The sequence below is a fragment of the Malurus melanocephalus genome, unplaced genomic scaffold (genome assembly GCF_030028575.1).
Source record: "Malurus melanocephalus ecotype Western Australia unplaced genomic scaffold, MMel_1.1 scaffold_4, whole genome shotgun sequence".
In the NCBI taxonomy this organism is placed as follows: domain Eukaryota; kingdom Metazoa; phylum Chordata; class Aves; order Passeriformes; family Maluridae; genus Malurus; species Malurus melanocephalus.
In genome coordinates this window covers 3643524-3659472 of record NW_026623236.1, presented here as the reverse complement: position 1 = coordinate 3659472, position 15949 = coordinate 3643524, and the positions used below count along the sequence as shown (strand labels likewise).

The 15949-nt window shown below is 34.7% G+C and overlaps 1 protein-coding gene across 2 annotated transcripts in view; it reads right to left on the bottom strand.

The window, feature by feature from the left end:
- The window catches only part of SENP6 (SUMO specific peptidase 6), a 68395-nt gene that overhangs the window by 34142 nt on the left and 18304 nt on the right, over nucleotides 1-15949 (bottom strand). For both annotated transcript variants that reach the window (XM_057369239.1, XM_057369249.1), the window contains exons 2-5: nucleotides 15737-15830; nucleotides 9410-9473; nucleotides 8789-8931; nucleotides 3071-3172 (exon numbers count right to left, since the gene is read on the bottom strand). In XM_057369239.1, the coding sequence (XP_057225222.1) occupies nucleotides 3071-3172; nucleotides 8789-8931; nucleotides 9410-9473; nucleotides 15737-15830 (403 nt within the window). The remainder of the gene's footprint in view (nucleotides 1-3070; nucleotides 3173-8788; nucleotides 8932-9409; nucleotides 9474-15736; nucleotides 15831-15949) is intronic.

Below are 15949 nucleotides of genomic sequence, written 5' to 3'. Positions count from 1 at the left end.
TTGAGTACAATATATTAAGATGGATAAAATTATTTTCYCCATGTTGTCACTGTTCACCAAACTATAAATGCAAAAAATTAACAGAACACAACTCTGTCACCTGTAAATTAGCATAGGAAAACAAAACCCAACACCTTAAAGATCAATTTCCATGCTACCAGCTCTTCTGTCTTGATACATACCTAGAATTCTTATTGGTTTGCCACTGACAATTCCTGCAAAYAGTCATTTTTGAGGAAACACCATCACTATTTACTTCTAACTATTACCAAAATGTCAGTAACGACAAGCCAAAAAAGGATATAACAAACATCCTACACAAGTAAAAATATACGACCAAAATATATTACCCATTTTATATGAACTGGAATTTCACATAATGTTTTAAATAGTCCTATTTTAGCTGGCTTTTTTTGACTACTGCCTTCTCACTCAGAAACCTATGCTTTTAACATCAAGTAGCCCTGAAATCCCTCTCCTTTTATTTATTAAAAAAAAGTCTGTCAGGAAGCCGTGTTTTACCAATTTTCAATCCTCTAACTCAGAAACAGATTTAGAAGCTTTTAAAAAGCAGTCAGTTGAGTCAGAAGCTACTGGAATTAAACACCATTTGCAAAGTTCCTATGTAAAACTCACCCTCAGTCAATTAGAYCATGATGGTTCTGAAATCCACCAGTAACAAACCATTACTTAGGATTGCTGACTACTTCCTGCCTTTAAAACTCCAAAAATATTACTAGCATAAGAGYTAATTGTCTGTTTCTAATGTAAATGAACTACAATAACAATCCTAAAAGAAAACATATTTAGAACACTCAAGATGACTACTATCCAATTACTTTACCTAATGCTCAGCTTGCCTACGTTATGCATTAGTTGAATTTCTGCACGTCACACATGCCACGTCACTATCTTTGTTTTCTTCACATTACATTGTAGGCTTATAAAGAAGCAAGGCCCACAGGCAAGAAAGGCAAGTAGGGAAATCTAACATCCCCTGAAAATTAGGAATATCTGGAGAAGGCTGAAAAAAACCTATGACACTCAGCCTGGTAAGATGAATCCATTTTGACTGGCTGTTCCAGACAACCATCTCACAACAAAGCACAATCAAGTACTGTCTAAGCCAACATTCAAAGCAGTCTCCCTTACTCCAAGTAATTTTCATTAGCTCTGCAGATCAAAATTTTATGCCTCAGAATTATTAAGAAAACCCATAAACCACTCCTCCCCCAAAAAACACCACAAACAAACAAAAGCAAGCACAAACACAAACAAAACCCACCAGAAAGGTAGGGGCATGAATGCTTAGAAAATTTAGGAAATGCCCCATATTTTCCTCAATTGGACACTAAACAAAAATATTCTAAAAAGAACTTMATGCAAGAAAAAGCACAGCTGATTCACCCTAAACCACAGTGATAACATAAACCCCATCTTTCAGCTTAACTCATGGTAAAAATTGCCAATYCTTTTTAGTCATTCCAGCTTTGCACTGATGGGAAAAATTGTAAGAAATGTAAAGAACTGAAAAGAGAGATAGCTACTATTGCATCTGCTATTACTAAAGGGGAAGGAAATGTCCATCCTATATCCCATTTACAGATTATAACAGTACTGTTTGAAATGGAAAGTGCAACAACCTAAGCCCTCAAAGGATAGGCTAAGACAGCAACTCTTCTATGAGGACAGACTGCAGGAAATGGGGTTCTTCAGCCTGTAGAAGTGAAAGCTCTGGGGAGACCTTATTGCAGCCTTTCAGTACTTGAAGGGGGCCTACAAGAAAGGTAGGTACAAACAGTTTAGTAGAGYCTGTTGCAATAGGACAAGGGGTAATGGTTTAAAACTAAAAATGGGTAGATTCAGAGTAGATGGAAAAAGAAGTGTTTTACAACAAGGTGGTGAAAACACCAAAGCAGGCTCACCCAAAAGGTGGCAGCTGCCAYACCCMTGCAAACATTCAAGGTCAGGTGGGAGGAGGCTCTGAGCAACCTGATATGGCTGAAGATATCCCRCTTATGGCAGGGGGGCTGGACTAGACGGCCTTTAAAGGCCCATTCCAATCCAAACTAACTATGAGTCTATTATTTTGTGACTGTCAAATCCATTTTTCAGTCTGTTTATTTAATGCCAGAATACCCTAATACATTATTCATTCACGTTAGTATATGGGCTTYTCTGAAGTTAGTAAATCCAAGTGAGGGAAGTAGGATGACCAAAAMAATGATGCCTACACATGATCCCACCACCCTAAAAAATCTATACTAAAAAAACGAGAAGAAAAAAGGTGGCAGAAGAAAGATGCTACAAAATTCTGAATAAAGCACTCGTGAGATGGTATACATCAATGGAATTCATAAACAAAAAGAGCTCTGAATGAACAAACTTYGAAAGAAAATTCCCTAAAATAATGAGTATCTCAGATGTTTGTATAACACGCTGGGTGTGAAAAACCTCTTAAAACATCTAGAAACAGCCCTGCAATTAACAAAAGTCTGATGGGGTTTTAAGTTTTCAAACCAATGAAGTTTAATTCAGTATAGCTCTGTAAGATYTCCCAGTCTCCAGTCATCCTTTCTAATAATTATTTACATAAATGTAAAACCTTGCTACTGCTAAATGTTACAATTTACATGTTTTATGCTCCATTTACAGAGCACAYACAATCATCAGATCCGTAATTTAGTATTTAGAAGGATCTCACACAAGCTGGAATTGCTGTGACATAGTATTTGCAATTCATATTGTCAGTTGTGTAAATTTCTACGGCATACTATGTCTATTTCAAAGTATTTTCTAAAAATATTTGTATTAGCAAGTACTCTCTTATTATGTGCCAGTGTTCTTTTAAGATTACTAAATTCTGGTATTATAAGATAGTAATTCCTAAATGGTTAAGTTTTATGGAACTTCGGTAATTAAGGTCAAAGCTCGTAATCAAGAATGCACCCATGTGATTACTTACATTTTCTTRAAACACTTCATAGCATAAGGAAAACCATTACATACAAAACAAGACAGGACTTTCTACRATTGAAACATCTAGAGAAACAAATGTAATTAGTCTTACCTTTGGGCTGCTGTTTTTACTACGGTTGTCTGTGCATGTGCATGGTGAAAACGTCTGCCATGTACCACAGTTACAGGACCAGAAATATTCTGAGCATTTTCACTGCAAATATATATAWAAATGTTTAAGAAAATACCCTGATGTATTTGTACAGGCTTAGGTAAAAAATCTGCTATTCTAATTTTACAAGAACAGTCACACAACACCAAAAATTAAAGTATTTCTGAACCAATAATACAAATTGTTAGGATCCTTTTGAAAACATTCCACCTCATAATAAAATGGACAAATAAGAATATACACAAGTTTCTTTTTCCCTGGAAGAAAAGGTTTTTTTATTCAACAGTGTACTGCAAAAACACACCATGCTTTTTAAAGACTTGTAATCATTTATAATTAATTTTATACTTTCATCTCTCATTTTATTAAGGCATAATACTAACCTCTCTAGTATGACTTGAGGAGCAAAACCTGAAYAGACTGAACTCAGGAATGTCCCTCACAAAAAAAGTAAACACAGCAAATCTATGGATCCAAGATGACTTGTAACTGAAAAAAACCAACATATCTCAAAAAGAAAAAAGGAAGGTTTCGCAGCTACTCATATCTCAATTAGACTCTTATTCACCAATGTATTTTAGCACTGCTTGGGTTTCTTCATTTGTTGCCTTTTGACTTTTATCTCATTATTATATAATTCCAGTAATTATGAAAGGAAGATTTCTTTCCATTAGCTTCTCCAGTAAAAGCTGACATTAAGATACAGTAGATCAGTAATACAGTGCTCCTTCAAAGATCATTAAACCCTAACAATTATCCTGCACACTGCTGTCACAGGACACACAATGCTATACTTGTCATGTTAAAAAAACACACAGCTTTTAACAGGCAGCATGTTAATGATGCAAACTGTTTCAAATTATGGAAATACAGTGCTTAAACTGTGCTTTTAAACTTGCTTAGAAATTTTAACTGTGCTAAACAAAATGATGCTAAAAAGCAGTCCTACTAATAATATTTCTCAGAAATATTATCTTGCCATTTGTCGTGTTGTGAACAATGGAAAGGAACATGAAGTACCAAAATTCAAAAAAAGCCAACAACCAATTCCTAACCCCTCCTWTATATTCCTCCAAAAGAAGAAAACAAATAAACTATTATTCTGCCTTTTAATTTTCAGTTTAGCATTTACAAACCCTTTTGGAAGCCTTACATAAGTCAAGATTAGAAGCTTCCAGAGCATTTCTGACTGACCCTAACATACCCATAAACATAACAGAACAAGATTTATCAAACCCAAACAGCTAAATTCTCTTTTCTAGAATATGAAATTTATAAACATCATAAACCATCTGATTTAGTAGTTCAACTTCCTGAAAATAGCATCCATTCAAACACCAACCTCCTGAATGTAAACACAGTCATCTCACATGCTTCTAAGTTAAGACAACACAACTTCAGCTGGTCAGTCATCATCCAGATCAATTTACTGTCAACCTTCTGTCTAATTTGCCACCTCAGAAATAAAAAGCTAACAGCTATATGCCCTAAATACTTTAGAATGTCTCAAATCCTCTTTAGCTTCCCATGTAATGTCTTTGAAAAATGACATTRCATCTGGAGGAAACAGAAAGCAGACCTCAGGAATGCCTTCTCAAATGTTTAAGACCAAAGGACTTTAAACAAGCAAGCAAGTCTATGTCTCTCCTGTTTCTCCACTGYATTTGCTGAATCTGTACTTTGCCAAACTATCATGACTGTGAAACTCTGTCTTGTGCCCCCACAGCAGAAAAAAACTGTTARGCAGCACTTTTGCTTTCTGCTTCATGTAGTGAAAACTCCAGTAGGTGCTGGAATAGAGTATCGCAGACTGCTCAGGGATCAGATCTGAGTCAACCCAGACTGTTCTTGATGGCACACTTAAATGGTTCATATGGTGTCAGATATGTTTCCAACTAGGACAGCTGTAAAACACAATCTGCTCTACAATCTTGTTCTCTGAATAGAACATACCCAACGCAGACAGAAACACCAGAAAATAAAATCATGAAGTCCTAGTGAGTTGCAAAATAGGCACATCAGAATTGAAGTTCGAGTTTGCAAATTTTAGCACCGTTTCTTGAAAATTAGGGTAACACAGTAAAAGCAGGGTGATATAATGGCCAGAAAATTCCTTGAACAAATATTCTAAAAAGACCTTTCAGTATATTAACAATAAATTTTTCATTAATATTAGCTCAGAAACAGCAGAATGATTTGAAGCCTAGGCTCTGATGAAAACAAGATTTTACCCTCACGTGCTATCAACTGATCCTAGGAAATTCTTAACACCACATATTTCAACAGGGAAGGCAAAAAATAAATTGCGCTAGGCAGATGGATGGACCTAGAAGTAACAGAAGAACATTTCAAAAGACACAACAGACTACATTAATTCTRCTGTTCATCAAATAACTTAACAAAAAATTATGAAAAAAAAATCTAAAAGGGCCCTAATAGAAATTACTGAAAGCCATCAATGATAAAGTTATTTAACGTAAGACCTCATGATTCAAAAAAATACAACCAAAACTAATTGGGTTAAGAGTTTGATACTGGATTTGCTTAACCAGATAACAGATCATGAATTTTTAGTTCGTTTAAATTTCTTTGACAAGAACAGCAAAAGTTTTTTCTCACTGTCCTTGTATATCCCTTCTTCCTATCTCTTATTCTCTGAATTTTAGGGACTACTGTACTACAATAACACTCGTTTGAGTCAAGCCCCATTGATCTGAAATTTTTAATCCCTATTCTGCAGGTTAATTGGAAAACAACACTTCAATACTGTGATAAAAATCATAATATGAACAGATGAAGAATATAAAGTATCTAATCTTGTATTTAATCTAGCAGTTTAACTGCATAATCAAATTTCAGAATCTTCTCTGGCTGAAGAGTCTAAMTATTGAAAAAGTAACTATTAAGCACCTTCCATTCTGCATATCAAAGTGAACRTCCAGCAATCATCACTAAAGTGACTAGACCACAAACCTTTACTGATTCACATGGTGTGAAAGAGACAATAATTATTACAATGAAATCATTAAATTTAGATTATTACTTGTAGTATAACCATGAAATGCAGTTACCAAAATCTGAGAAGCAGTCACAGTGGTCTACATTTATCCATTATTCACAACTAAATTCCTTCATTAATGATCATTTATTAAGAAGAGGGTAGATACTCATGTTTTTCATTCAAATTCAGTATGCAGCTCAGTACTAGACAAAAGGTGGATGCCCATTTACATGCAACAGATTTTACTTTTCTAGATGAATTTTATAACTCCTACTAGGTCTTCCGTTTATATTGTGTTATTTGTTAATAAAAGGCAGTTAACAATGTCTGAACTACATACTTAGACCATCTAAAAAAACCCAATAACTATTTAGCTAAAACAAAACCTGCATACCCTTCTGGAACTTAATAAAACACACATGTACAATATGTATAAACATACATGTACAGTCAAGTATGACTGCTTTAACAGAAATGTAAAAGAGATTACACAGCGAGGCTGGATTTCACTACAAATTCCACAGCCAGACAAAGGAAAGCTCTAGTTACCAGAGAAATAGAGCAATCTTATTTTAAAGGTGTACTCAAAACAAAGAACAAGTATAATGTAAATGCACAGGTCTCTTCCATAGTAAAACAGAGAAAAAGGAGCCCTGACAGATTTGTAATAGTTAATTTTATCTTTATGTTCAAGAACAGAATCCTAAAAAATGGAAATGATAAGGATGGCTCTGTATGAACTGGTAAATCTGAAGATGAGTAAGACAGAAATCTGCATATAATCTTTTAAATCTGTTGTGTATAAAAAAAAAAAAAGTCTAAAGACAACACATTATTTGCACAGATAAATGGACAATGTAGTACCATGCTAATTTGTGTAAATGTAAAAAGAACCTGAAACAAAACCCCCAGTCATTATTAAATAAACTTCCTTTTTAGAAGAAACTTCTTTTAAGTTCCATGCAACAGTCCGGTAGTTAACCTCAAAACATCAGGTTCAAAGACCAAACCATCAGGGGAGAACACGTATCACACAGTCACTTTTCAAGTGACTATGAGAGGATGGTCCYACTAACGGCTGGTGCTTAGAGCATACAAGAACCATGTCCTGGTTGCGGAGAGGGGCTGAAACTTAGACCTCGGTGGGTATGGCTATGTTGCTATTCTGTACCTCTCAAGTCATCGGTGGAGGATGTGGTGTCAGGGAGAAGAATAAGGACCATTTTCCCAGAATGACATTTTTGTCTCACTCTCTTCATCAGGGCTGAGTTGCCAGGATCAGCCCTGCAAAACCCATTCTCTGCTGCTGCTACTCACCACCTTCCCATTGCTCTGAGATGCAGCTCTGGGCTGTGGCTCTGGAAAGTGGTAAACAYTGCTCTGGGATGTGGTTCTAAAGAAGCAGTGGAGCCATGCAGAACTGAGCCCAGCAGAGTGGTCCAAAGCAGCAGCAGAACTGAGCCCRAGCTAAGCCTGAAGCCAAGCCTGGTACAGGGAGTGGCACTGCAGCAGGACATGGACGATCTCGCTTTCAGGGGTTTGTTTCTCATGGTTTTCCATTATCTGTAAGTGTTTTCCTTAGGTTTGGACATGGGGAGAGCCAGCTGCAGGGAGCACCCACMATCCTGTCTTTTTCCCAGTGGCCACACAGAACTAAATCAAAGCAGGTGGCAAACACCTTTTGTACATAAAGCACCTACCTTTTTTTTTGTATGCTTTTGTTATTAATATTGCTACTGTCACTGTGAGTTTCTTACTCCACTGCTGTCTGCTTTCAGTAAATTGTTATCTCAACCCATAGTTTCTGCTTTTATCCATCTCTTACCAGAGGGGGTAGGGGGAAGAGAAGTGACTTATTTGGAGTTTAGTTTCCAGGCAGTGATAAACCACCACARATGATGACAGGGACACCCCTCACGCAGCTACAAATACACTGGATATTTGAGTGGCCCAACAATAGCTGTGTATCTTACAAACTTTTCCTTCCTGTAAAAGGTTACCAAATTGAGTGCACTTTAGCAATATGAAACACTCCCTGAGAAAGTYAGGTGAATGTATCACTTTTTATTAYATACCAAATACAGAAATCAGTCTCTTACAAGCTAGGGACAGTAGCAACAAGCAAGTACAACAATGAATGCCCAAAGACTGTTCCTGTCAGCTCTAAACACAAGTGACAATCTCAAGCAATCTTATATAAGAATAGCTATTTGCTGAATCCTGTAAAAAAAAGCCCGTAAATCCAAAATCAAATTATATATTTCAGTAAGAAAAACGGAAGAAGCATCCTGAATCAACCTTGAGTCACGGAAAGAAATTAATCTGGATGGGGACGTAAAAAAGCATTTTCCTACCTGCTTGCACTGTAYAGAGGAAACAATAACACATGGAGGCAACATGGGTAAGGTACTAAACAAATATGCCTGTGAATGCTCTAAATCCATTTTAACAGTCTTCTGGTATTTTACTAATGTGATGTTAAACATTTTGGAATAGGAAAGAACTTTAAAATCTAATTTTTTTACTCAGAACCACAGTACAGTACAGCTTCTTAAAATGCACAGCAGATAATGTAAATGGACTATAAGTTCTGTTTATTTAGTATTGATTTGTATCAAYGATYAAATAAGCAAGGAAACATGAACTGWATGTATTACCTCAGCTTCTTGCTATTTCCCATCATGTTGAGGCCGATTGCATTCCCTTTTAAAAGTTTGAAGCTTCCAGCTTTGCCTCTCCTTGAATATGCTTTTATGGCATCACTGCTGGTGCCAATAGTCCCAGGTCGACAACGAAATGACTGTTGCAACAGAATTCACATATAGTAAAATAATTAAATAATAGTGTAAAAGTTAGGAGGAGAAAATTAATTCAATATATTAACATAAATATTATTTAGGCCTAATTTTCAAATTGCTTTTGTATCAAATTTCATGGAAAATTGATATGTCTAMACCTTTACTCACTAGGATTCCTTACTAAACAAAACACAATACATCTTTTACATTTAGTACAGTGTTTATGGTAATTGTCAGAACTTAAAATTAGTTATGTGTGCTCATATTTGCAGAATACTATACAAATYAAGAGGGAAACAAAAACTTCAAAGATAGGCAGCTTGAGCATATGCTCCTTAAACACCACAGAAACTTCAACTCGTTTACAGGGCAGACATGGCTATACAATACAGTTTAAGAACCTAAAAAAGATACATGTAAAGATACATTTTAAAGAACCTTTAAAGATACATTTCACCATGAGATAAACAGATTATTTACCTTTTTTTCTTCATTGGGACTGAAAGGCCCATCACTGTCATCTAAACTGAGCAGATTTGCCTCGCTAGACAGGTGTAGGGAGAGAAAAGCATATAGATTGTAATCCAACAGAGCACCCATAAAATATTTTAAACCCAAAAGGGGTTATTTTTCCCCTTCCCTTTTTAAATTTAAATGTATTATATACACATTGTATAAATATGCATAAACCAACAGGAAGACCAAATGAGCAACTTAGTGATCAGATGCATTATGTGAACTGAACTTTGAGTATACATCAAATTAAGAGAGTGCGCATCAATTATTTTGCAAAAAGCAAACTAAAAGGACTAATTCAAAATAGAGAACACCACTGAACCTTCAATATGGTGACAGCATTACTGACACTATTAAAAATTCTATGCACTGCATAAATTGAGTCCAAAACTTYAATAACCCATAAAACATGATCTTAGTCTGTTTATGCCTATCAATATACAAGTATGTGGTTTAAAACTGCAAACTTCATAGTACTTTAGGAGAAGAACTTAATGTAACTACCTTTTACCCCACAGCAATCACAACCCAAGTATGTCTTCCCACAAAATAACATATTCAGTTTGGTTCAACTGCTTATTAAAATGTATTTCTTTAGTACTTTCAACATTTGTAACCTCATAACCATTAGAATGGGGAAGAAGATAAAAAAACATGCCACTCCATGATACTCTAAAAACATATTATTTTCAGTAATAGGCAATTATTCCCATGTAATYGTAAGTATTTAAATTGAAACTCCAATCACACATTTCATACTGACAGCAACTAGATTAGGCTAACATATTATTGCTTCCAGGAGAAGCAACCTGCAGGTAATACTTTCGCATCAATCCTGATAAGGTTACAGTAAGGTCTTGGTCATAATAAAACAATACAATTTTTAACGAACTTATAATTGCATGATCTGAGAAGTTTTAATCAAGATCATTCAGGCAGAAAGTACATCAAATAAAAGCAGTTATGCCAGGAGTTCCAAGGGAACAGCTACACAAGAGAAACAAGTATTTCTCAGCTGTGTCAGTATGATATGCTGGCTGCAACACATAAACTGACTTTAGCTTTTCATATATAARGTAATCACTCAGTACCTTCTCCCTCAAGTTCCTAACAACTTTTTCCAGGCACAAGATTTCCCTTCATGTTACAATTTATTCTTCCATCTTATGTAATATGTGWATGCCCAGAGCAAATTAAAATAAAATAAATATGTTGAGATCTGGAGACTCTGAAACTTCAGGAGATAAGACTGTGCACACAGTTGATTTTGGAATGGGAAGAATTATGTAAATGCAAACGCACAGCCACTGGCACTGCTGTATTTTCTGTTCATTTACAGACCACCACAGTGTTCAATGGTAAAACAAACAGTGTAGTAGATTCACCCTAATTTCAAAGGCAAAAGAGTACAGTTGAACTTCTGTACAGACAGCACACAGATATTAAAATTTTTAAATCCTACAACATTTTTTAAAATTCTCTTTCAGGACAGATTATCCTTTCAAGGGAGGCTCATGGAGCCTTCTTAATCATTCATCAGTAGACACAGAGTGCAGCAATCTCAGAAATTTTCCACATCCTGAAAAATAAACAAATCCCTGCAGCACAGACATGAACAGCAACCTACAGTACCTGCAGCTCTGGCATTTGCCTATATGCTGACCTAGTCAGYGCATTTCCCCTCTAGAAAAATTTTCATTCAGCTTCAGGTCATACAAAAATGACAACTATTTCCAAAACACCTCTGCACTGTGACTATACATTTAGGATTTCAACACACCACAATACTTCAACTATTTTGATAAAGGGCATCTGAGGAGGGAGGTAAGAGAAATTAATACACTGCAAATTAATAAAAYACTGAACCAAGGCTTAAATCAAAATGAACAAGAGTAACTGTCATCATGCAACACAATTAGGGATATATTAGCAAATTGGGAGTTTTAAATGAACCAATACTTTTAAACCTTAAGGAATCTGAAGTATATGCATCAGAACCAGAAAGGTTGTTTTTTCAGAGAGCAGAATACATAGTAACCAAGCAATGTCTATTTGCTCATGTATCACGTGATTCCACTTGCCTGCTTTAAAGATACAATTTATACAGCCAAGAAAAAAAACGAACCAACCCAAAACAAACACTATATCACTCCCCCCAACATACCAGTCAGTGACATTTTTAACTCCCTGAAATGAAACCTCAGCTGTCTTGCTAGGAGGATGCCTCCACACTTTATCACTTTTAACCAGGGAATCATGGGTTGCCTGCTTATTTTCACATTGGAACAATAATYTCTAATTTTTCAGTACATCCATTAAAATTTTATAACAAATGAATGTTAAATCTTTACTAAAAAAATATAAGTAATTTACCTAAACAAAGTTTTTTCCAAAGGGGAGTTCATTATTACACATTCAAATTCAGCTACTGAATAAGAAAACAAAAACTTCTATTTACTTACCTCTAATCACTTGCCATTTGTTTCATGTTTTAAAAAATTAAGAACTATGCATTAGTTAGACAGCTCAGATTAACAGGCTATGTTTTCATTACTATCTACAAGCAACCTAAAGTTTGAACCTCCATTAAACATTGAGGTTACACTCTAATAAGCTGCAAGGACATTTTTATCAACTACCAACYGATCCAGTCACATTTCAAACATAATTAGAATTTCCTTCTGAAAATYATTACATATAAAACCAATACATTGACGTATTTGCCCTCACAGCACACTGCATACATTCTTTGTTTTAAACTACATGGTAGCAGCAGCACACTAAAAAAGCCCCAGTATCAGAGACATGAGGGAAGTAGYATTATTTAACTCATTGACAGTGCCATTCCATTAAAAATAACCTTTATTTTAAAAGTTTTCATCCATTTAAAGATTACAGTGCCTTACTAACASGCTCATAAAAAATATAAAACATCTATATAACTATGGGAGGATTTTCTGATAAAGTAGTACAAATTTTATAAGCATTGGAAAAAAGCTAAGCTGAAATATATAACATAGTATATTGCTTTTGCATTCGTCAAGACAAGGAAAAAAGAGGTTTATTCCCCTAAATGGAAGTGGAAAAAAATTAAAGCTTTTTGAAAGAAAATGGAAGTAAGGACACCATATTGCAAAAAAATTAGACCCATTTATTTGTATTCATTGCTTTTGATAAGGCTACTATAGAAAAAAATCTCAGTGGAATGCAGAAATCTAAACTATTAAGAAAACAGCCAAGAGAAAACTGGGCCCATACATTTACAAAACCACTGTGGRGCATACTGATGTATATTTCAAAAACATTTACACAGATATTACAACGGAAGTAAATATAAATTATCCGAGACATGTCAAGAGAATCATCATCACCAGAAAACATCCTATAATATGTCAATTTCACCAATCGCTTGAATATATTACTTTAGCTATGTTTGCTTAAGTCTGCTTAAGTTCTGCTACACGAGATCTGCACCATTTCCCCCCATTTGTTCTGGGATGGATTACTCAGATTTCAGTGTGATCAACKGATCAGTTGATCTTTTTATTGATTGTTCTACATAAAGGTTCCTCTTCTATGGGATCTCCAATGACAAAGCAAGGAAAGTCTCACATCACTTGCTATCATCCTGAGTAGATCAAATCTTTCGGAACATCAAAAATGTTACTTTTACTCTTTCAAGTGGACTCAACATTACCGGCAGGCATTTACTTTGGGATAAGATTACTTGTTAATTACTATTCTGAGCTTCCAAAACTCTAGTTCCATACTGAGTATAAACTCTAGCATCATTTTAAATTTATATAGTGTTGGGTGATCACYAATTTTTCCAAACCTTCTTCAGTTCACAAATATTCTTTAGTCTTCCTGATTTCATTAGTTGATACTTCATTACATGATTAATTCATTCATGAAGATAAAGGACCATTATGATTTACCTCATCTAATTCCCAAATAAGTTAAATTACTTCCTTTTTAAAAAATAAACTACTTATTCCATAAATTGCAGTGGTAAAGGAGATCATTAGCCACATACTTTGTGTTCACCTCRCTGAAGAAAAGATAATCCAAGCAGATTATCCAGTACTGACCAACATCATTAGCACAGGTCTAATGGGGACTACAAGAAAACAGCCAATCCTTTAAATGCTGGAATGTTATTCTTAGGCTTGTTCAAAACAAACTTATTGTGTGTCTGCCATTAAGAGGGCAAAAAGCTGTGATAAGGTCAGGCACTGTAACACCRATGCCTTAACAAGTATGAGATGCATCCAGCTGCTGGCTTCAGACTCGCAGCTCTCTCCACAAAGAAATCAGGCAGTAGTCAGACATTGTAGTCAATATCAGCACACCATAGTGAAAACCTATTTACTGCACAATATACTCAAAATACTTGAGGAACACAAAGCTTTATGCYGGAACAATTTTATGAATTAAAGCTGCTAATCTCTGAAATGTTCTAACATTTAGGAAATCTAAAAAAAAAAGGAAAATTTATTGTTAATTGATTTCTAAAGATTCCCTTCTGTCAATGTTTTGTTGTATGAAATAAAAATGCATCAGAAAAGAAAAATACATAAATTACTTTAAAATACTCAAAGCTTGCTGTGTCTTTAAGACAAACAAACCCAWGTGTTACCAAAAGTAAATACCTAGGCAGCTTAAAACACATAGGTGTTTGGAGGGAATAAGAAATTGCCTCAAATGGTATCAGAGAACGGGTAAGTAAGAAATTCAGGATCTCCAGTTTAAATCAATTTTCAACTACTCTTTTATCTATACTTCCAGATAAGATTATGCATAATTCACTGATATAAAAGCAAATAAAAAATTAGGTAAGTAGGCAATAAAAATTCAATTCTGGCTATAGGAACACTGCTTATCATAGAGAATGTCTGCAAGGAATGAAAAATCACCCAGACATACAATCTTAAAACCAGATACAATTACATAAAGCACATGTTTCATAATAGTTGTTCTAACTTTTTTTTAGCATCATTAYTCTACACATTTTTCATTCCATGTTCTTAAAGTAACATCAGCTGGAGATAGATGGAAAACAGCAGTAAATTACTAGAAGAAAAGGCTGCTATCCTTTCAAACATGACTTACTTCTGAAGGCAAGTAAAATGGAAATGATAACTGTAGGGAATGTACTGCCCTTACACTTAAAACATATTTGTGTGCACTATGAATGGATGTAAAGTTTCTAAACAAAAATGCAGCCTTAATTTTATGAAACTACAGTGCCCTCCGTTTATGAACCCTTTAAAAGTGGTTTTAACTTCTGACACAGTTCTTAATGCTTATCTCAGACTTCAGTGAACTCCTGAACTCATTTTTTAATTACTAAAACTTTATATTTCTTAATGTTTTAGTAAGATTACAGCATAGCCTACTGGTTCAGTCTATGTGGTTATGTGTCTACTTTCCCACTTCCCTTCCAACGCATAGTATTTGGCAGAACATTAGAAGATATAAATTCATATATGGATTATTTTTGTACTTAAATCACAGAATTACTGGTCTTCTTACTCAAGAACCACAGCATACTTTTAAAATTTTGAGTTTACTACTCTCCAAATATCTAAGAAAAACAAATAAACTGACATGAATTTCTTATACTTGACACTTGTTCTTTCAACAATTCATTAGTCATTCTGGAAATAAATACGTTAATATCGAGAAATTAGTAACAATAAAATGTCATAAGGACAAAGTATACGTTCAAACTACACTCACGGAATTTAAGTTTTAGCCAAAATCCAAATGTACCAAGTAAAGGAATAAATTTAAGGGAAAAAAAMCCCCAGCTTTAACTCTATTCAATGAAATAAACAAAGGAATTAAAACAAAGGAAACAAAGGAAGAAAAACCTGCAGTCTTTTAAGCTCAGTTTAACTTGAGGAAGGCCTAAAGCTACTGAAGCGCTTTAACCATAGCTGTGAAGTAYTGAGCAGCATCATCACTAAATGATGTATGATGCTTGGACATCCTACCTATCAAATTCCTTACTCTGCATGTTCACATACTTCTTGTCTGTTTCTCAGACTTACACAGAACCTCCAAAGACAACTGCTGCTCTCGTACTAAGTCACACATTCACAATAAAACTTACATTAAAATTAACTCCTTTATGGCAAGGCTATTTAAAATAATCGGTTATTTCAAATAATTTTTCTTAATCACTGAAAGTTTAAGATTGTTTCTTATTCATAAGTTACAAAAGAGAAGTATTCTATTATAAACAGACATTTATACTTTCAATAGCCTAGATAAAAGCATCCTTACTCTTTCTCTGCATCTCCTTCACTTTCTTCTGCATGATCAAAGCTCCAATTACTTTTAAAACCTCCATCTCTCTTGGACTGTGATCTATCCAAAGCTGAAATGAGAACAAGTTAAGATAAGTCTTGATTTCAAGCCGAATTATTAATCAACACAAATTAGAGGAGTAAACTAGATGCATGTATTTTCCCCCAGTATTTATTTTCTTGATGTCAA